The 22,089-nt window shown below is 58.7% G+C and overlaps 2 protein-coding genes across 2 annotated transcripts; both read right to left on the reverse strand.

The window, feature by feature from the left end:
• Nucleotides 1-1,349: 1,349 nt before the first annotated feature.
• On the reverse strand, nucleotides 1,350-7,494 carry SELENOV (selenoprotein V). Its single transcript, XM_040976532.1, has 8 exons — nucleotides 7,459-7,494; nucleotides 6,296-7,323; nucleotides 5,132-5,156; nucleotides 4,983-5,036; nucleotides 4,786-4,860; nucleotides 4,588-4,668; nucleotides 4,153-4,252; nucleotides 1,350-1,471 (listed from the first exon to the last, which is right to left on the reverse strand). The coding sequence occupies exons 1-7, from the start codon at nucleotides 7,492-7,494 to the stop codon at nucleotides 4,166-4,168; spliced, it is 1,386 nt and encodes a 461-aa protein (XP_040832466.1). The 3' UTR covers nucleotides 1,350-1,471; nucleotides 4,153-4,165.
• A 5,202-nt stretch (nucleotides 7,495-12,696) lies between these two features.
• On the reverse strand, nucleotides 12,697-16,704 carry DLL3 (delta like canonical Notch ligand 3). Its single transcript, XM_040976533.1, has 8 exons — nucleotides 16,636-16,704; nucleotides 16,238-16,525; nucleotides 15,486-15,543; nucleotides 14,910-15,155; nucleotides 14,382-14,599; nucleotides 13,723-13,945; nucleotides 13,004-13,598; nucleotides 12,697-12,811 (listed from the first exon to the last, which is right to left on the reverse strand). Exons 1-8 carry the CDS (start codon nucleotides 16,702-16,704, stop codon nucleotides 12,697-12,699), a joined length of 1,812 nt encoding a protein of 603 aa, XP_040832467.1.
• Nucleotides 16,705-22,089: the final 5,385 nt, after the last annotated feature.

The raw sequence follows: 22,089 nt of genomic DNA on the forward strand, positions 1-22,089 counted from the left end.
CCTGGCTACTGACTTCAGAGTGGCTCAGCTCCAGCCATTGTGGCTACTTGGGGAACAAACCAGCTAATGGAAGAGCTATCTCTACTCTCTATAAATCTGATCTGCCTTTCCAATAAATGAATAAATATTTTCTTTTTTAATATTTATTTATTTTGGGGGGAGGCAGCGGTGTTGCCTAGCGGCTAAGATCCTAGCCTTGAATGTGCCAGGATCCCATATAGGTATCGGTTCTAATCCCGGCAGCTCCACTGCCCATCCAGCTCCCTGCTTGTGGTCTGGGAAAGCAGTCGAGGACGGCCCAAAGCCTTGGGACCCTGCACCCGCGTGGGAGACCTGGAGGAAGTTCCTGGTTTCCAGCTTTGGATTGGTACAGCACCAGCTGCTGCGGTCACTTGGGGAGTGAATCATCGGACGGGAGATCTTCCTCTCTGTCTCTGTTCCTCCTCTCTATCTGACTTTGTAATAAAAATAAAATAAAATGCAGATGTACAGAGGAGCACCATGCCATGGTACAGAGGAAGAAGTCGCAGCTCAGAGGTGCGACTTGCTGAAGGTCACACCAGCTGGTCAAGGCCGACACCCATGTGTGCTCGTGTGAGCCACCAGGACAAGCGCAGCAGGCAGCCCAGTGCCCTGCCTGAAACCCCAAGAGTGTGCCGGTCCCCAGGCCTCTGCCCTCCGTGCCTTGAAACCTGGACTGTGGAGTTGTGGTACTATTTGTAACACTTGGGATCTGACACCTACCACTCCCCAGAGTTGTTCCCGTAGCCCTAAAAATGCCCATGAGATGGGCGAATATGTTCCAAACCTCCCCTGAACCAGGGCCTGGGAAACAAAATGGGGCCCACCAGCCCAATCGCCCCCTGGGGACTCCCACGGCCCCTGTGGCTCCCGGTCTAGGCTAGTCCACTTCCAGCCCAGCCTCCTGCTGAGGCGCAGGCTCAAGGCCTCAGGCCCTTGTCACCCACAGCAGAGACCCAGCTAGAGCTGCAGGCTGCTTCAGCCTGGCCCAGCCCCGACTGTCTGCTGGCATCAGGGTGGCAGTGGTCCTGGGGAAGTGGGAAGATCCGAGAAGATGAAGGTCCATCTTCTGATGGACAATTTCCATCTGGTTGTGTCTTTCAAATAAAATGAAAGCTACAAAAAAAAAAATTTAAGTGTAAATACAAGAAGCAAACTGGATTCAACTGCTTGAGGAGTTGAGGCTACACCACCAGGCGTAGCAGGGTTAAACCTCACATTCCCGAGACAGCCCCCCTTCCCCACATCCCGCCTCTCCAAAGGGCTGACTGTGGGGCCACCGTGGCAGGTGGCAAAGCTGGCAGGCACAGAACACAGCACAACATGACGGGTTCTACGTGTATTTCGCTCCTCACCATCACCGCGCCCCAACGCAGCCCAGCCCCAGCCACCATCAGAAAAGGACCTGGCTGGCCACATTTCAGCCCTTCTCATCATATCGCTGGGGCTCCTGGGAGGAGGAAGAGGAGAGGGGAAAAAAAAGGAAAAAAAAAATGAAAAGGACAACAGCAATGACAAGATGGCAGCAAAAGCCACAGCGTGCCTGGCTGTGCTCCAGCGCGCTCCCCACACTGCAACGAAGCAGCTTTCCTTATTCTTTTTCAAACATTCCAGAACCTTCCTTGTACTTTCCCCGGTGGCCCACAGGGGAGTGCTCGGCTTGGCTCTTGCTCCAGCTTCCTGCTGGTTGACACCCTCGTGATGAGGCCTCCAGTGAGTGACCCGGGTGGTGCCACCCTCGAGGGGGGCCACAACCGCCCCCTGCTCCTGGCTTTGGCCCCGGCCCGGTCCTGGATGTTAGGGGCGTTCCGGGGGAGAAGCACCAGCGCCTCCTTTTTTATCCCTGAGTTTCTCTCATAAAAACTTAAGCAGAACCTTTGCACTTCCCTGCAAACCCGCTGATGCCCCCGACACTGCTGCCTGTCCAGTGGCCACCGTCCCCTGGCCTTCTCCCCCAAGGGAGCCCCACGCCTGCCACCTCCCTCCAACTCTGCATATGGGGTTCAAGGTGTCCCCACTCCCACTCGTCTTTGCTTCATCTTTCTGCTTTCTAATGGGCCTCCTGTTCATCCGGGCATCTCACTTCTCCCCGCCTGCTTAGGAAACCAGTTCCGCCAAAGTGAAGCAGAGACACACACGGTTAGGAAATGGCAGGGCAATGCGGCTGACCAATGGCCTGGCCGCTCCCCGCACCCGGCAACAAAGAACCAGCTGATTGGATCAGAGATTATACAAACACATCTGGGCCAATGGGAGCCTCCCGCCACCAGGAGGCGGAGCTTGCCTGACAAATAAAGGCAGCCAGCCCAGGGAAGGAGGCATGAGGCCTCTGAGAGCCAGAAGGCAGTTTTTTCGTTTTATTTTCACTTGATTTGAAAGCTAGAGGCAGCGAATACGGAGAGCTCTTCCATCTTTTCGTTTACGCCCTAAAGGCTGCCAGCAGGTTTGGCCCAGGCCAAATGCAGGCATCTGAGACTCAACCCAGCAGGCCCTTGTGGGCGGCAGGGACCCAAGTCCTTGAGCGAACAGATGCTGCGTCCCAGGGGAGCTGGGCTGAAGCAGCAGAGCCAGGGTTCAAACCACACACTCCTAGGGGGCGACTGTACCACTACACCGAACTCTCACCCTCAAAGACGATCTTTTGGTGCCTTGACCCAGCCAGGCCTGAACCCAACCAAATTACACCCTAGACTTGAAGATGCCTGTGTGTGTGTGTGTGTGTGTGTGTGTGTGTGTGTGTGTGTGTGTGAACAGTCCGGACTGCAACCCTGGAAACTCCTGTGTTCGGGGCAGGTGTGACAGACACTTACCCCGTGGCCACCAAAACATATGCCTACTTGAAGCCTGGCACATAGCCTACATTCAAAAATCCCACTTAGACACTTCTTTAAAAACAGCTATTAGAATGTATGGACCTTGGGGCTGGCTCCATGGCTTAGTGGGTAATTCAGCTCCCACTAACACACCTGGGGGAAAACAGCAGGTAACGGCCCAGCTACACGGGCCCGGAAGTGAGGTTCAGGCTCCTGGCCGTGGCCTGGCCACTCGGGGGATGAATCGGCAGGTGGAGGACAACTCCTTCTCTCTGTCTCGCCCCTTTTCTATGTCGCTCTGCCTTTCAAATTTTTTAAGTTCTGTAGCTTTTTTATTGGAAAAGAAATGTACAGAGAGGAGACACAGAGGGAAAGATCCTCCGCCTGCTAGTTCACTCTCCAAGTGGCCACAACGGCCAGAGCTGAGCTGATCCAGAGCAAGGAACTTCTGGAAGTACAGGGCTTTCCCAGGCCACAGGCAGAAAACCGGATGGGAAGTGGGGCAGTTGGGACACAAACTGATGCCCATATGGGATCCCGACACATGTAAAGTGAGGACTTTGGCCATTAGGTTCCCGCTCTGGTCTATAAATAATCATCTTTTTAAGATTACAATGGGGGGGATGTTTTATTTCCAATAAAAATAAATAAACATTTAGAAAACAAAACAAAACAAAAAATACAACAGGGGATGTTGCAATGCCTAGTCCTCCACCTGCAAGCGCCAGGATCCCATCCACTTCCCATCCAGCTAACTGCTGTGGCCTGGGAAATCAGCAGAGGGAGGGTGGTCCCAGTGTTGGGGCTCCTGCAGGCCACCTGAGAGACCAGGAAGAAACTCCTGGCTCCTGACTTTGGATCAGCTCAGCTCCGGCTATTGCAGCCATTTGGGAAGTGAAACCAGCAGATAAAAAATAGTTGTCTGTCCTACTCTCTGTAAATCTGTTTTTTCCAACAAAAATAAGTATTTTAAAATAACAAAAAGAAAAAATGCAACAGATGAAACCCCGAGCCCTCACAGCTTGCCAGCAGGTTACAGTAAGTACCTTTCTAAAAATCCAGGACCCCAGGGAGCCTCTGAGCTGGCAGTAATGCCTAGCTGGATCCAGAGAGCCAGGGCTTGAGGCCTGGCTCAGCTCTGACTCCAGCTTCCTGCCAGCGCACCTGGGAGGGAGTGAGTGCTGCTGACAGGGAACCCGGTTCCTGCCGCCCACCTGCACTGGCTGCCCCTCCCTCCCCTTCCATCTCTCCCTCTCAAACACAAGGGAAAACATCCGGTATCCATCACAGAAAAAACATTGCACATTCTCTTGCATACCTTAGAACCATCCTCATGGTGGCCTCCGTGTCATCTGTCTTCGGTCCAAAACCAGCCTGTTCTGTCCCCGGCCACCTACTCGACACTGGGTATGCACCTGCTGAGGAGGAGGCAGTGCCTGTTTGGTCACTCCCACCCCACATGGACAACCCCCAGGCTGACTGAACAGCTCACAACTCCAAGTGCACATGTTTTTAAAGTCTTGAAAAACAGTGGAGACACTCCCCCCCCCCGCCCCCACAATGCTGCACCCACACACACAGATCCCCTCCCCACACACACACTGAGCCAGGTCCCAGAGTCAGTCTGTCTCACAGCTGGAGGGCACAGTAGGTCTGCAGCTAGGCCTGGGACCCCGACGGTGCCTTTCCCCCCCGCCCCTGCCCACGGGGCACCCTGAGCCCTCCCTGTCCCTCCTCAGCTCTGTCCAATAACCGGAAACCTTGTCTTGAACTCTTCGTTGATAGCAGCCACAATTTTCCGCAGCTTGACCTCGTCCACAAAGCCATCACCTCTCTGGGCACCAGCAGGGAAAGGCACAGACGTGGTTTCCCACCGCACCCCACCACCCCCAGGTTCCAGCATTGTGCCCCAACTTCCCCTCCCTGGGTCAGGACCCTCGGCCGAAATCACCTTCTTGGAATGAACCAGCTTCCCGTTCACAAACACTTCAAACTCGCCCGAGGCCTGGGCAGTTCGCTCTTCCACCTTGTGGGGGGCGGGGAGGGAGAGAGCGCTGGGGATGAAGGGCTAGGAACTCCCCCTGCCCAACACCTTGCGAGGGGTCCCCCTGCCGAGCCCTGACACCCCCAGATCACGCACACACTTACAAAGTCGAGGCGATTGGGAAATAGCTCCTCCAGGTTCTTTCTAAGTAGAATGTACTGAGGGCACCAGGGAGTGTGTCACAGTGGGGGAGGGAAAACGGGAGCTCCCCCAAGTCCTGGGGACCCCCACTTCCTGAGGCCAGAACACTCACCCGAAGGCCATAGCTTCAGAGTCCACTGGAGGCCAGATGTCACAGAGAGAGAGAGGACAGTGTTATCCTGCCAGTGTCCTCATGCGTCCCTGTGACACCTGAGCAGGACCACGTCCCTAACCTGTGCTCAGAGTCCTCAAAGAGGGGAAAAAATCCACCATTCTCCCACAGCCCGGGGGCCACCGGGAGCTCTCTCTGTCACTGCCTCCACCAGTTCCTCGTTCTCCCCTACTGGGTCACCTGCTCTGGCTGCAGAAACCTAGGTGGGCTTCCAGCGGGCCAGGCACTCCCTGCCCACCCCCCTGCCTGGCAGATGGCCCCTTCTGCTTCCCCCACTTTCCTCATCATCGCCAGGGACACTGCAGCCGGGGACATGGCAGGGTGGGTGGGAGTGAGGAGAGAAGGAGGCGGATGGGAGGGACAAGGACTAGGCTAGGTGAAGAAAGACCCACACAACTCCCAGGGAAAGAGGAGACCAAGCAGGCCAGTGGGAGGTGACCAGGCCCTAGACGGACGAGGGAGAGATAAGCAGCATAGAAGGAGAAAGGCAGGTGTCAGATGAATGACTACTCAGAGCCAGGGTCCCACAAGGGAAGGGACAGGAGCAGGTGCCCTCTACACCCGAGTGCCCAGTGCGCCCCGTCCCATCTCCACGCCCCACCCAGCTTCCTGCTCAGTCACACCCTGGAAGGCTCCAGCCGATGGCTCTTGGCTGCTGCTGCTTCCTTGTTCAGTTGGTTGATTGGTTGGTTTTTGTTCTTTGGGGTTTTGGGGGGTGATTGTTGTGTTGTGTTTTGATTTTTGACAGTAAAACAGCAAACGGGACATTTCTAGCAACCTCTCCCTCTCTCTCTCTTATCTTCAAATAATAAATTAAAAACTGGGGCCGGATTTATGGAAAGCCTGCCATGCCAGCATCCTATATGAGCTCCAGTTCCAGTCCCGGGTGGGATGGACCGAGTCCTTGGTTGGGGTCCTGCACCCAAGTGAGAGCCCCGGGATGAAGCTCCTGGCTCCTGCGTGGCGCGGTCCTGCCTGTCGGGGGGTCATGGTGGTGGGGATGAACCTCAGGGTTTCTACTGACTCCTCGCCCCTTCAGCCCGGGAGCCCTGACCCCCCTGGGGAGGGCCGGGCAGGGCAGACAGGGACACGGGTGGCCCTCACCAGTAGCTCACGCGGATGCAGACTCTCTTTTCGGTTATGAAGTTCTCGCTGGTGGAGGCCCCTGCGCTGGCAGAGATGGAGACGGCCGGTGGGATGGCCAGTGGGACGGGCTCGGCGGGCCCTGGGAACCTGGAGGCCGACGGGCCGGGCCGCGGGCTGGGTGCCGAGGAGCAGAGCGCGGGCGGCAGCTCCGAGGGCGGCTCCGAGGGCGCAGCGCTGAGCGTCGGGACCAGGGTCCGACTCCCCGAGGGCTTGGGGCCCTGCTCCTCCGGGGCCGCTGCCTCCGACGCATCCGAAGGCGGAGCCGCCGCGTTCGCGAAGGAGGCCGAGGCCGGCACCCCGGAGGCCCGGTCCGGGACCAGCAGCCCTGGGAACCAGGCTGGAATCGGGGTCCGGACCGACGCTGGGGTCTGGACAGAAGCCGGGGTCCGGACTGGAGTCAGGATCCTGGCCAGGTTGACGGCCCGGACCAGAGTTGGGGACCGGGCCGGGGTCATGTTCTGGACCGGGGTCGAGGCTTGGGCTGGGGTCAGGGTCCGAACCTGGGTCATAGCTTGGACCGGGGTCGAGGTCCGGACTGGGGTCGAGGCTTGGGCTGGAGTCAGGGTCCGAACCGGGGTCAAGGCTTGGGCCGGGGTCAGGTTCCGGACAGGGGTCGAGGCTTGGGCTGGGGTCAGGGTCCGGACCGGGGTCAAGGCTTGGACTGGGGTCAGGGTCTGAACCGGGGTCGCGACTTGGACCGGGGTCGAGGCTTGGACTGGAGTCAGGGTCCGGACCGGGGTCGCGACTTGGACCGGGGTTGAGCCTTGAACTGGAGTCAGGGTCCGGACCGGGGTCGAGGCTTGGACTGGGGTCAGGGTCCGAACCGGGGTCGCGACTTGGACCGGGGTCGAAGCTTGGACTGGAGTCAGGGTCCGAACCGGGGTCAGATTCTGGACCGGGGTCGAGGCCTGGCCCGAGGTCGGGTTCCAGACCGGGGTCGAGGCTTGGACTGGAGTCGGGGTCCGGACTGGGGTCCGATTCCGGACCTGGATCGAGCCCTGCAGTGGGGTTGAGGCTGGCACCGGGGTTGGGGTCCACACCGGGGTTAGGGTCCCAGTTCGGGTGCGGATCGGGGTCGAAGTCCTTGTGGGAGTTGGAGCCCGGAGAGTTGAGGTCCGGGCCGAGGAGGGAGCTGGGGTCCGCGCCTGATGGTTCATGGGGCCCCCGAGGAGCCGGGAGTGCCCCCTCCCCGGCCCTCCTTCCCGGGGCGGGGAGAGTCTGCGGCACCCCGGCGTTCTGAAGGGAGAGGCGGCCACAGGGAGGCACTGTTACACCCACCGAGTTCCACTTGCCCTGGAGGTTCGAGCCCCAGGGCGCCACCTCTGAGCCCGCCCACCTCCCTGTCGTCACCCCACAGCTGGGTAAGAAGCGCGTCGGAGTGCCTGCCCTAGTGCTTCCCGCGGGGGTCTGTGCGCTCAGGACCTGTATGCTGAGTGCCCACGGTGGGCATGGTCAGGGGCAGGGCAGGGAAGAGGTGAGGGGAACCCTGGATTCTTGGGACAGAGCAGCCACCAGGGCCCCAAAGAGGAGCAGCAGGATCCTAGAAGAGGGGAGGTCCACCTATGGTGCCACAGTCAGAGAGGGCTTCCTGTGCAGGGACCCCTCCCCAAGCCACCAAGGGGGTCTACAGCCATCTACGGGGGCTCCTCCAGGCTGGGGGGGAGCTGTCTGGGTCCCCACTGTTCCCTGCTTCTAGAACAATGATCCGGCACACAGAGGGTGGGTGTCACCGGGATGCTGGCGGAGGTGGGTAGCCAGAGGGAGAGGTTTGCAGGTGAGTCCCTCAAATTGTCCTTCAGTTGAGGATCTGAGTGCACCAGCACCTTGGGCTGTGCCAACTGGTTGGTGCTAGTGATGCCAGCCAGGCGGATTGTCACCCAGGCCTGCGTGAACAAGGGGGGGTCAGCCTTGTGGCACAGCAACTTAAGCCGCTTGCCTGGTATGCCGACATTCCATTTGAGAATGCCAGGGAGGCCCCGGCTGCTCTGTTTCAGATCCAGCTTCTTGTTAACAGGCCTGGGAAGACAGGGAGGGGATCTAAGTGCCCAGGTCCTTGCCACCCACGAGAGAGACCAGATAGAGTTCCTGGCTCCTGCCTTTGGCCTGGCACAGCTGTGGGTATGGGGAACTGAATCCGCAGATGGAAGATTGATCTCTCTCTAATAAATCCTTTGTAAATATTTCTTAATTAAAAATGCAGATTTACAGAGATGAGAGATAAACATCTTTCATCTGCTAGCTCACTCCCCAGATGGCCACAATAGCCAGTGCTGGGCAAATCCGAAGCCGGGAACCAGGAGCTTCCTCTGGGTCTCCCACACGGGTGGTGCAGGGTCCCAAGGCCTTGGGCCATCCTTGACCACTTTCCCAGGTCATAAGCAGGGAGCTGGATGGCAGCTGGAGCAGCTGGAACCCTCCCAGAGTGTGTGTGAGCAGGGAGCTGAAATCAGAAACAGAGGTGGGGCTCAGACCCAGGTACTCCAAAATGGGATGTGGGTGACCCAGACAGTGGTTAAAACATCGCCCCGGAGGCCTGCACCTGTCAGCCACTTGTTCTGATGATAGTAATTCTTTGACATGGCATATGTCCAGTTATTTGAAAGATAGAGTTGGGGGGGGATGAGAATGGGGATGAAGAGAGCGACGTCTTCCATCCCCAAATAGCACAACAGCTGGGGCTGGGTTTGAGGCCAAGCCAAGGATCTTGGCTGTCATCTGAGGACTGGGTGGATTAGCTTGGAGCTGGATCTCAGAAGTGGAGCAGCCCAGGACTCGAACTAGTATTCATACAAGAATGCCAACCCTGCAAACAGTGGCTCCACCCCACACCACCAGTGATGGCCCCGTCTCGCCATGTTTTCACAGACATCAGGTAGAGCCCCCGAGTTCCCACATGTGAATTCCTTTCATTCTTCTGAATTCTCTAGCATGTTCCTCGGTTCCTCGCATTCCAGAGCCAGTTGCCAACATCCCTCCTGGTGTCACCCTGATGGACTCCAGCACACCTCCACCAGCAGTCACAGGATCAATATGATTTTGCACCTGCCACCCATGAGAAAGGGAAAGCTGTTCCTTGATGACGTGGCAGGGGACCTGCTCTAGGCGGGAACGTTACACAGCTCACAGGTGCACACCAGACACCAGTTCAGGAGGAGCTGTCCTGTGTCACGATGGGCATGCTGGCTGCGGGAACCTCCTGCCCTGTGACCGGGCCCTCCCACTCCTGGGAGCTCACCTTCCAAAGACCCACTGGCGCTGATAATGGAGGAGACCCCCTACTGTCCTGCTTACACCAGGCATGACTTGCTTTAGCCAATGAAACAGGAGTGCAAGCTCCAAGTGCCTCAGCATGTGGCTCATTTTTTAATATTTTATTATTATTTTTACATTTATTAGGAAGGCAGATCTACAAAGAGAAATATCTTCCATCCACTGGTTCATTCCCAAATGGCCGCAATGGCCGGTGCTGTGCCGATCAGAAGCAAAGAGCCAGGAACTTCTTCCGGGTATCCCACTTGGGTGCAGGGTCCCAAGGCTTTGGGCTGTCCTGGACTGCTTTCCCAGGCCACAGGCAGGGAGCTGGATGGGCAGTGGAGCAGCCAGGATACAAACCAAAATCCACATGGGATCCCAGGTGAGTATTTGGCCGTGGAGCCAATGCTCTGGACCCCTGTGTTGTTTTCCCTCCCCGCAGAGCGTGTAGCCTCGTGCCCAAGAAGAGGTGCCGCAGTCCCAGAGCCTGGTGGCTGGCAGGGTCTGCCACAAAGAAGAAATACAATTCATGTTCTCTGTGTAAATATTTCTTCTCATTATTTTTGAAAAGCCGAGAGCCAGAGATCTCCCACCTGCTGGCTCATTAACCTAGCTGCTTCAGGCCAAGGCCAGGAACCTGCACTCCATCTAGGTCTGCCACAGGGGGCCAGTGGAAGCGAGGTCTGGAGGTGGGGCCAGGACGCCAACCCTGGCATTTGGTTATGGGACTTGGCGTTTCCTAGTGGCACTTGCCCACTGCACCACACACTCATCCCCTACACCTTACCCCCTTCGCCTTGCATTCCTTGTACAGTTGGTCTATAGGTTTGCCTGCTTGGGACTGAACTCATGTTTTACAACAAACCCTGCCATGATGGGCCTAGTGAGGTAGCCTAGCCGCTAAAGTCTTTGCCTTGCATGCACCGGGATCCCATATGGGCGCCAGTTTGTGTCCCAACAGCCCCACTTCCCATCCAGCTCCCTGCTCGTGGCCTGGGAAGGCAGGTGAGGACAGTCCAAAGTCTTGGGACCCTGCACCTGTGTGGGAGACCCCGAAGAGGCTCCAGGTTCCCAGCTTCTGATCAGCGCAGTACCAGCCATTGTGGCCGCTTGGGGAGTGAATCAACAGACAGAAGATATTCCTCTCTGTCTCTCCTTCTCTCTGCATATCTGACTTTCCAATAAAAATAAAATAAATCTTTAAAAAAAAAAAAACACCCTGCCTTGAGGCAGCATGAACACCCCCCACTGCTAAACCACATATTCCATGTGACTGGGGCAGCTGCTTGGACCTCCCTCCACATAGCGGATAAATGATCAAGCTTGCCAATCAGAGTAAGGACCTGAGGAAGCCACCCCACGCCAAATTCAGCAATCAGAAGGATCCCCTGGGGTAATGAGCCCGAAGCCAGAGGCAAGGCTTTCAGCTCGATGAGTCAAAACTGAGCCAAAACCCACTGGCAAATGCCAAGGTGAAGCAGGCCATGCCAGACTGGGCCACAGCACCTAACCAGCACACGTAAGACCCAGGGGCAGGGAGCAAGCCCGGTAGGGGGCTGTGCGGGGTTCCCCTGTTGGACCTCCACTCCCACTGTGAGTGTGAGAGCTGGGATGGGGACAGACCAGGCCAGGCAGGGCTACAATGGCCTCATGTGGGGTGGTTCAAGGGAAAGCCAGGCTGAGCTGACAGCTCCTACTGGTGCGTGCATGAATCAGAGTGGGTGTGGGCTGGATAGTGGGGCTGGTTGGGTTGAACGAGGCTTCAAGCCTCACTGACATGTATGACAGCTGAATGGGATGTTGGACAGGCTGAACCAGTCTGCTGTACATACTGGCAACCAGTGCAGGGGACTGGCCTGGAGGGGGTTATTGCGGGTCACTTTGACTAGGCTACAGCTTCCACTGATTTGCATGAGGGCTGAGTGTGTGGTGGGCAGGAGTGGGCTGGGCTGCAACACCCACTGGATTGTGTAGAAGAGAGGGTTGGAGACAGAACTGACTCAGCAATTGCTACCACCAGCATATACATAAGCTGACTGGGGCAACAGACTGTGCCGGACCCTGTATTGGCAAGCACATGCAAGAATCAGGTCTGGATCACCTCAGATGACGTTTCTTTGGGGATTCCCTCCAAATGAACTGCTGGACTCAGAACCCCAACCATGGAGAGAATTGCAGGTTCCATGGTCTGACCATGGAGTGCATGTGTCAGAGCTGGGCCACCTCAGTGGCTCAGACGGAGCAGTGGACAGCATAGGCAGGTGCACATGGAGGACATGGCAGCACATTGGAGCCTGCAGAGGACACCTGGTACCACAACAGAGGACAGAGGACAGGACAAATCAATCAACCACCCCAGCCACGTGTTGGCAAACGGAGACTCTAAGGTGGACTATGTCAGCCAGTGGATTCTGGATAGATTTCATCATGCTTGGAGTGGTGATATCAGCAGTAATTCAGAACTGTTGAACTATTAAAACCTCTTGAGCAGGACCCTCGGAGCATGCCCCACATCAGGGACCCTGGGTTGGTGTCAGGTGGCTGTCCTCCATCCCAGGGTATGGAGGCAGTTGGGAGGCTGGGTGGGACTTCTCTCCTTATTTCTCCCCTTCCCCCCAGACACAGGAAGGAAAAAAAAAGAGAGACTGTGGAAATAATGGTCTCACCCACCTTCCTGAAGTCCTTGACCCTTTGCACCCTAACCCACTATGTAAAAATCATCAAAAAAATTATCTTACAAAAAAAAAACTGAACAAAAATAAGGACTTTTATAGATGACTCAGGAGAGGAAAAAATGACATAAATAAACATCATGTAACAGCTTCCGGGAGACGTGCCTCAGCTTGAGTGTCCAGCATGTGAGGCAGGGACCCCAGGGACCCCAAGTCAGCGCGCCGAGGGGGGCAAGGTTAGGTCAGGGCTGGTGGGGGGGACATCAGGAAGGACGGAATCTTCCCTCCCCAGCTCCTGTCGCTGGGACTGCCTCAAGTCCCCCAGGTTGTCCAGAGGAGAAGATGGCAGCGAGGGAAGCGCCAGGGAGACTCCTCCTCTCGGCCCAAGCAGGGGAACACGTCGAGGGGCCCGCGCCCAGCCTGCCCACGTCCTGGTCAGCGGACAGGGACCAGGGGCGCCGTCACCTCCCGGGTGTACAGGGCTGGCGCCGAAATGACGTAAACTGCCCGAGAGTCGCCATCTTCAGGGCCATCCCACTCTGCTGAGGAGCTGAAAAAGACAGGGAGCTCCCATTCCCCCAAATTCCCACGACGTCGTTGTTTTTTCCCCCACCCGACCCTTGAAATGACCCAATTGGGAAAGGTCTACACCGCAGCTCGGACAATTAGGAAGAGGCACACAGGAACAAGTCAATGGCAGTCAATAGTGACCCAGCTACCCGCCCACAGCCCAGCCCCTCACCTCAGGCCGTCCCGGGCGCCCTCCGGAGTCCTTCTCAGGTTGTTGAGTGCGTCGGGCAGTAGGCCGTGGCTCGACGGTTCCGGGGTCCCAGCCAGCAAACCCAGAGACCCCGTCTCCTGGCGAGAGCCACCCCGGCGGCGCACGTGGACCAGCATGAGGGCCACCCCGGCCAAGCCCGCGGCCAGCAGGAGCCCCAAAGCCGGAGGCCACAGGAAGCGTTGTGGGTCCGCCCGCCTCTGGCCCGGGGGAGCCGCGGCGGGCAGCGCGCCGCCGCCGTCGGGGTGAACCGGGAACTCGCAGCGCGCGCCCATGTAGCCGGGCGCGCAGGCACAGACGAGGCCGGCGAAGTGGGCGTAGCAGCGGCCGCCGTGGGCGCAAGGGCGCGCGGCGCACGGGTCTGCGCGCTCGCGACAGTCGCGGCCACCGAAGCCCAGGGCGCAGGAGCAGCGCCGCGCGCCGCCGCCCTCCACGCAGGTGCCGCCGTTGGCGCAGGGGCGCGCGGCGCAGTCGTCCAGGTCATGCTCGCAGCGCGCGCCCGCGAAGCCCACGCGGCAGCGGCAGCGCACGGCGTGGCCCAGGTCCAAGCAGAGGCCACCTGTTGGGGAAGAGGGAGGGAGGGACGCATCGGTCTGCGCTCCTGGGGTTCTGCTGTCTGGGAGCGGTCTCCCCCCAACACACACACCATCCAGGATCAGAGGAGCTGGACCTCGCCCTCTCACCGTTGCGGCAGGGCTGCAGGCTGCACCGGTCTACCCTCTTCTCACAGTTGGAGCCTTGGAACCCAGGGGGACAGTGGCAGATATAGGAGGAGTCGGGGTCCGCGCCCCCGACGCACACGCCGCCGTTGAAGCAGGGGCCGTCGGCGCACGTCACCCCGCTCACCTCGCACCGTGACCCGTAGAAGCCGCGGGGGCAGGTGCACTGGAAGGCGCCGGCGCTCTCCTGCACGGGCAGCGGAGGGCGAGGACGGGTGAGCATTCCCTCCCAACAGAACAAAGGCTTACCCGTCGCGGAGTCCGGGAGCCCCTTACTGAACTGTACCCCAATACACGCAGCAAGCTCACCCCTAACTGTGCTTCTTGTGTTGCTCAGCCGGCCAGTCCCCTCTAAGCCCGTGACCAAATCAGAAGCCCCCCGCCCTGGGTTGGTCTGCACTCCACACCAACCCCCCACTCCATCACTGTCACCCCTTTGAGTGCCCACACACACACAGTCTGTGACCCCTAACCCAAGGCCCAGTACAGGCGAGGCTCAACCGGAAGTCCTTCCTGACCGTTTCTCCACCAGGGGCTGCTGTCTCAGGGACCCCACAACTATTCCCTCGCGTGTGCACAGGAGAAGCCCTAATGAGGACGACGCGGGGTGTGGAGGTACTGACGCTGCAACTGCCCCCGTTGGCACAAGGGTTCCCGTCACAGGGCCCGGGCCCGGGCACAGGGCATCCAGTGGCAGCAGAGGAAGGGCCTCTGGAACCCAGGCAGCTGCTGGTAGAGACCGGGACGGTGCAGAGGGGCCCGGTCCAGCCTTCCAGGCATCGGCATTCGTCTGGTTGCTCGCAGAAGCCGTGCTCGGGGCTGCAGCCGGCTCGGCAGGTGGCTGGGAGGAGAACATAGTGTGAGCATCTTCCACACTATGGTCCCCAGAGGACAGACCCGGATACTGAGGCCCAAGCAGGCAAGGGAATCTGCTCATCCAGTTTGGGGCGGGGTGGTGGGGGGGGGGGGGGCAAAAGGGAGTGCCAATTCGAACTCAAGCCTTGGGGAGGCTCTCGGAAGAGGGCCCCCAGCATGGAATCCCTGGTTCCCCCCCGCAGTGGGAAGCCGGGCTGCAGGGTCCGGACCAGAGCAGCACCCGTGGGGTCCAGGCGGGGGCAGGGGTCCCGGGTAGGGGAAGACGCGGGACTCACGCGGCGCCTCCTCGCACTCGTCCTGCGCCGGCGCGCAGGGGCGCAGTCCGGGGCCGCACCTAGAGGAGGCACTGTGCGGGCGGCAGAGACGCGCGCACGCAGCCCCGACCGCCGGCGCCTCGCAGCGCGCGCGGAACGAGAAGCGCAGCTCCCAGGCGCCTGCATGCTGCACGTCGCGGGCCCATGGGCCTCCCGCCGCCAGGCGCCTGCGGCCGGCCACGCGCGCCAGCAGGCTCCAGGTGGGGCCTGCGGGGACAAAGGAAGGGTGCGCTGGGTGGGCCGCTCCTGGCCAGGGGGGCCCACATCGAGCCGTGCATGGGGCAAAGGGCACGGTGATAGACCCCAATGGTTAGACCATCCCTTATAACCACACTGTCCAGGAACTGGAGGTCCCCTAAGCGAATTCCCAGCCGGAACCTTTGTGTACCCAGCAGCCTCACGGACAACAGTTTGCCAAACAAACTAAGCACAGGTGGTCCCCAATCACTTTGTTCAGTGCTGTCCCCGGTGTGTGTGTGTGTGTGTGTGTTGGGGGGTGATGGCTGCAGCCCTGCACCCCACGACAAGGACACTCACCTGTCCCCTGCTCTCCCAGCTCTTCTCTCCAGGCCTCGATGATGAGGGAGAAGGTGCCCTGGGGGAGGGGGACAGTGGCAGAGTTCAGGCCAAGTGCTCAGCCAGGGCAGCATCCCTGGGGGACTCTGCAGGCCAGGGTGCATTCCTGGGCGGCCACCTTGACTTGCTTTCCTGGGATGTGTGCCATGTGACAAGCGCCTTATGCAAGGCACCAGGTTGAATCCTTCAAAAGGGACCTTTTCCCAAGCACCCGGTGTAGTCCATTGGGGCTGAAGACACGGGTCAGGGCAGGAAGGCACTTGCTCCCAAGGCCCAGGATCTAGAGGCCAGATGGCCATCTGTTGGCCTCTCGTGTGGGATTTTAAAGGGGGGAATGAACTGAGGACAGAAAAGTGAGGGGGTTTTAAGGAACCCTGACATAGGATTAGGGACGATCCCTAGAAACAAGGAAATAAGAGAATGCCAGTTCTTGGGGCTATCGCCTCAGGGAGCTGAGGTGGGTGCTGGGAATTTAGGGACCCGGCAGGCAGGGCCTGGGCCGGGACGTTCGGAGTCCTCAGAGGGCAAGCTGAGGTCAGAACACTTGGGGTCCCCAAGGGGAAAGTTTAGGGCTCTGGGAAGTGGAGTTCCAGAATTTACGGGATGGAGGGGGGAGGTCAGGCTCTTGGGATGAGGGGAGCCGGTGGAACGGGGGTTTGGCCAGCAGGGTTCTGCCCCCCCCACTCCTCCCCTCCCCGGGCTTGAGAGCTCACCGGCCAGGCGTCTCGGAAGGGCACGCGCAGGAGGCTGTCGGGCAGCGCGAGGGCCGGCACGGGCTCCCCGGGCTGCGGGACGCCGGCGCCGGGGCCGCGCGCACTGAGCGCCGCGCCGAGCGCGCACGAGGACTCGGCGGCCTCGTCCGGGACAGCCGGCTTCAGGCAGACTCGGAAGAAGAGGCGGCAGGGACCCCGGGCGCTGCTACATGGGGACCGTGCGGCCCCCGCGCCTGGACCCGGTCCGAAAGAGTGGATCTGCAGCTCAAAGACGCCAGCCGGCCGTGCCTGGGACGAAAAGGGAGGCACGGGTCGGGGGGCGGCCACCGTGTGCCGCTCCCCGGGACCTCCGGGTTGCATCACATCCCACCCCGGGTCTCCCGCCGCCCGTCTCTGACCTGAGGAAGGCAAAAGAGCATCAGGATCGCCGTCTGGGCCAGGAGCCGGGGCATCCGCAGGGCCACCATGGCCTTTGGGGGTCTCGGAGTCGGTGGCAGCTGCGGGCTCCGCAGCCTTATAGGAGGGAACAGCCCCGCCCCTTCAGGCAGCCAGTCGGGGCTCCTGGGGACCGAGGGGAGGGGGTCGCCGGGGAAGAGGCGCGTGTAGGAGCAGTGGGGAGACCCTGCGTTTGGTCGCGGGTCCACAGACGATTGTGGGGAGTGCAATGTGTGGATGGAGTTGGGGAGGGGTTGTGGAGGGGGGGTCGGGTACTGCTATAAGATTTCGCCCGTGTGTGTAGAAGGGCCGGAGGTGGGTGGGTGGGGAGGCGAGCTCCGGGGTGGGGGAATCTGCACGTGATGCGGGCTCGAGGCTCCGGGTGCACCTGTGTCTGTTCTGCCGCTTCGGGTGGGAGTTGGGGAGAGGCGCCCGGCCGGGCGGCTGCTTCGGGGTGCGCAGCGTTCAACTCGGGGACGGCTGTGTGCAGCCGTGTGAAACCTGTGGTTGAGACTGTGCCATGCGCGGGTGTGAACGGTGCGTGGATGTGGACCACGAGTGGAGCCAGACTTCCTTGTGGACCCTTGTGTGTGCGTGTGTGTATGTGTGTGTGCGTGCGCGCGCCTCCTCCCGCAAACAAAGCCGCCCTCTCGGCCCCGGTGGCGGGCGCGGCGCGGCCGGCGGCTCAGGGGTCCCAGCTGTATGTAAATGTCGCCATCTGCCGGGCGGCCGCGCCCCGCCCCCGCCGGGCCGCAGCTGGGAGGCCCGTTTGGCCTCCGGAAGGTGCGAACAGCAGCAAATGGGCAGGAAGCCCCGTCCTCACGGAGGGAGGGGGGCGGCAGCTCCCTGACCCCGAGTGAAAGGCGGAGCGCGCCTGGAACCGGGCCGGGGGAAACAGAAGCAGATGCTCCGGTCCGTCCGTGCGGCGCGCTGGGCTGAGCCCCTCCGGCGGGTGAACCTCTTGCCCCGCTGTAAGGGGAAAAGAAAGGTCCAAGTTGGAGAGAGCTTTTTTACTCCTGCATAGGTCAGTAGGGCCAGGTCCGTCTCAAATAAAGGCGTGCCTAAGGCGTTTTCCCTGCATCCTGAACTCACTGGGTCAAGTGGAGCCGGCGTCCGGATTCATACCTTTCCACTCTCTCAGACATCAACTCCTTTAGTAAGCCCTCCCTAAGAGATTCCAAGGGGGTTGAACACCTCCTCTGAGGTGACCCCCTCTGCCATCCCCATCCCCGAGTTGACCGCTCTTTTAAACACACGCCTGACCACGCCCAGCCCCCCCGGACAGACCCCCAACAGGTGATACTACGGATGGACTCCAAGGGCTGATGCTTGAGGCCCAATCTCCACACCAGCCCAGCCTGGGCAGGCTGGCTCTGAGGCACCAAGGAGCCAGACCTCATGGGCCTAGCTTAGGCCTCACAGCCTGACATGTGCGGGAGTTTCCCGGCACAGATTGCAGAAGAATCTGGGCAGGTGTTGTGGGAGAAGAAAAATTCCTGCTCCAGGGGGATCACTGGGTGGTGGGAGGGAGGGGATGGGAGGGTGACCAATCCCACGTGGAATGTAGGCTGGCCCAGAGGAGCCAGCCTAGCCAGAAGCCAGCACGCTGGTGTCTGCCTGCCCCTTGTCCTCTGTGGGTGACCTTCCCCTCCCCCACCCCCAGAGCAGCTGAGTTCTGTCCCTCCCAGTGGGCAGCCGGTCAGGGAGGTGGTGGCTGAGGGATTACCAGCATTAACCCCTCTGTGAAGGCTGGGATGGATACCAGCCCTGGGTCACAGGGAACTCAGCTCCTGGAGGCAGTGGGGTGTGGCTTCGCACTGGCACAGCCATGCGTAAGACCACACGCAATGCAGGGCAGCCCTGGTCCCCAGGGTGCTCTAGGAAGATGTTCTAGGCGTGTCATTCAAGTGCTGTGTCCCAGATACCTGCCCTCAAGCTCCAGGCAGATGCAGTGCCATCCCAGAGCCAGCACCAAGATGACAGCCACGGCTCAGGTGCCCACTGGACCTGAAAGCATCGGCCACAGAGTGCCAGGAGGGGGCACTGCTCCCATCATGCCCTGGTGAGCACGTCCCAGGAGCCTGCCCAGGAGCATGGGGCACACTTGTGTGGCTTTCCTTCTGTCCCTCTCTGCCCAGTTCTGTGGCTCCCAGGCTCCGAGTCCCACAGCTATGTAGGAGGGCTTGTTGGAACCTCCCTGATGGCACACCAGACTCCAGTACTGAAATGCTTGGGTCTTAGTACTCAGTACCTCCTCTGCCCTTGTACTGCACACCCTGGGAGGCAGCAGATGCTGGCTCAGATACCTGAGCCTCTGCCACCCACGTGAGAGACCCAGATGGAGGTCCAGGCTCCTGGCTTCAGCCCAGGTTTGGCTGGTGCAGGTATCCGGGAAGTGGACAGATCTCTTGATCTGTTAATTCTTTCGAATAAATCAAAACTGATAAGAACTATATGGTGTTGTGGCATAATGGGCTAAGCCACCACAGCATTGTCAGAATCCTGTACGGGATCTAGTTCGTGTCGCAGCTGCTCCACTTACGATCCAACACTGCTAGTGCACCTGGGGCAGCAAGGGAAGGTGGCTCAGGTGTGGGAGACCCAGCAGCAGCTCCTAGCTGTGGGCCAGCTCAGCCCACTGCCCTTCTTTCTCTAACTCTGCATAAAAACGCTGCCCTCATTCACTGGTTCAAGTGTATTTTTAAAAAAGATTTATTTATTTTTCATTGGAAAGTCAGATATACAGAGAGGAGAAACAGAGAGGAAGATCTTCCAAGCCAGAAGCAGGGAGCTGGATGGGAAACAGAGCCACAGGGATTAGAACCAGTGCCCATATGGGATCCCAGCAGATGCAACGCAAGGATTTTAACCGCTAGGCTACCATGCCAAGCCTGTCTTCTTTTTTAGATATTTACTTTTCATTTTTAAAAAAGATTTATTTATTTTTATTGCAAAGTCAGATATACAAAGAGGAACAGAAAGAGGAAGATCTTCCACCCGATAATTCACTCCCCAAGTGACCTCAATGGCTGGAGCTGCACGGAATCTGAAGCCAGGAACCAGGAGCTCTTCCAGGTCTCCCACGCGGGTGCAGGGTCCCATAGGGCTTTGGGCCGTCCCTGACTGCCTTCTCAGGCCACAAGCAAGGAGCTGGATGGGAAGCGGAGCTGCTGAGACACAAACCAGTGCCCATATAGGACCTTGGCACGCTCAACGGAAAGACTTTGGCCTCTAGGCCACTGTGCCAGGTCCTACTTTTAATTTTTTATTTCAAGGACGGAGTTAGAGAGCTTCCACCCACGGGGTCACTTTCCAAATGGCTGCAGCAGCTGGAGCTGAACTGAAGCCAGGAGCTTCTTTTCAGGTCTCCCATGTGGGTGCAGGGGCCAAGGACTTGGGCTGTCCTTCGCTGCTTTCTCAGGGTGCTGGATTGGAAGTGGAGCAGCCAGGACACGCACAAGTGCCCATATGGGATGCTGGTGCTGCAGGTAAAAACCACCACCCACACCGCAGCGCCAGCCCCAGGAAGTTCTTCTTAAAACATCTGACCAGGGCTACGGGTGCACTGAATTTGAGTCCCAGCTGATACACCTGAGGCAGCTGATGACCGAATGACTTGGGCTCCTCCCAGCCACGTAGGAGTTCCACAGCCCTGGCTGATGTGATTTCGGAAGAGGGAAACCACATCAAAGATCTGTCTCTGCCCATTTGTCATTCTTTAAAAACACCTGGACTGGGCCCAGCACAGTAGCCTGAGGCTGAAGTTCTCACCTTGCACGCGCTGGAATCCCATATGGGCACCACTTCCTTCTAGCTCCCTGCCTGTGGCCTGGGAGACCCTGAGGAAGCTCCTGGCTCCTGAACAGCTCAGCTGGAGCCGTTGAGGCCACTTTGAAACAGTGGATGAAAGATCTTCCTCCTCTCTCTGTGTATATGTAACTTTTCAATAAAAAATAAATCTTAAAAAAAATCAGGTTGGTGCATTTATTCAACTGGCTAATTCACCACCTCCAAGCACTGGCATCCCACATGGATACCACTTCATATCCTGGCTGCTCCACTTCCTATCCAGCTCCTAATAATTGCCCTGATGCCTGGGGACCCTCCACCGTCATGGAAGACCCAGAAGCCGCCCCTGGCTTTAGATCAACTCAGCTCCTGCCTTTGTGACAACTGAAGGAGTGAATCAACAGATGGAAGATCTCTCCTTTTTTGGTAAATCTGTTTTGCTTAAAAAAGAAAAACAAAACTAATACTCTAAAAAAACCTAAGTACAGAGAAGTGTGACACTTGGGTAGGGAACTATTCAAGCCCCATGGGTGTTGGTCATTTCAACATAGGATAAGCACCCCTGGTTGCTGTAATCAGAGCATGGATTATCCAGTTCACTGCTCCCCACTCAGGACTACGCTCACCCTATTTCAGAAATGAGCAAATTGGGCCTGACACAGTAGCCTAGTGGCTAAAGTCCTTGCCTTACACGCGTTGGGGTCACATATGGCCACCAGTTCTTATCCCTAAGCGCCCCCACTTCCCATCCAGCTCCCTCCTGTGGCCTGAGAAAGTAATCAAGAACAGCCCAAAGCCTTGGGTCCCTGCACTTGCATGGGAGACCCTCAAGAAGCTCTTGGCTCCTGGCTTCAGATTGGCTCGGCTCCGGCCATTGCACTTGGGGAATCATCAGCTGGAAGATCTTCCTGTCTGTCTCCCTCCTCTCTGTATATCCAAATTTCCAATGAAAATAATAAATCTTTGAAAAATAAAAAAGAGCAAACTGCCTCAGGTTCACACAGCTGCCACTCGCACACCCACGCGGCAGCTCAGCCCGAGCACAGCCCACGAGCCAGGAACTACTAGTATTTTCTAACCAGAAAAGAGCTGGAGGGGGAAGCAGCTCGCGCAGGCCCACAGCGCCAGCCAGGAAATAGTAGAGCTTCCGTGGAAACCCAGACCTTCTGGAACCTGCAGCTGTAATACACAGCTGTGCCCTTGAACCCAGGGTGGCACCCTGCAGGCTGTTGCAGCAGCCACATCCCGTAGGCTGCAGCTGGCTACTGGCCCAGCCAGAGGCACTGCCACTGATCCAGCCATTTCTGCTTCTTTGGCTACAAATCGCTGACCCGACAATCCTGTGCCATGAGGGTGTGGCCTGCACGTGCACCAGGCACCTGCTGCTCCTGCCCCCAGATGACAGCCATGACCCGCAGGCTCCACCAGAGCGTGGGATTTCACCAGGAGCCAACATTTAGAAACAGGAAGAACTGCTACTATATAAATCCCGTTGTCCAGCTTATATGGGAAGACCAAGCCATGGCTGGCCACCTTCCTAGGGGCAACACCTGGTGGGCACTGCCCACCTGGGATGGGGTGGTCTCTGCCGCTCACCCGTTGCTGGCTCCACAGCTACCTGGCAGGCC

Source organism: Ochotona curzoniae, unplaced genomic scaffold (genome assembly GCF_017591425.1).
Source record: "Ochotona curzoniae isolate NIBS_2020 unplaced genomic scaffold, NIBS_Ocur_1.0 contig_2699, whole genome shotgun sequence".
Taxonomy (NCBI): domain Eukaryota; kingdom Metazoa; phylum Chordata; class Mammalia; order Lagomorpha; family Ochotonidae; genus Ochotona; species Ochotona curzoniae.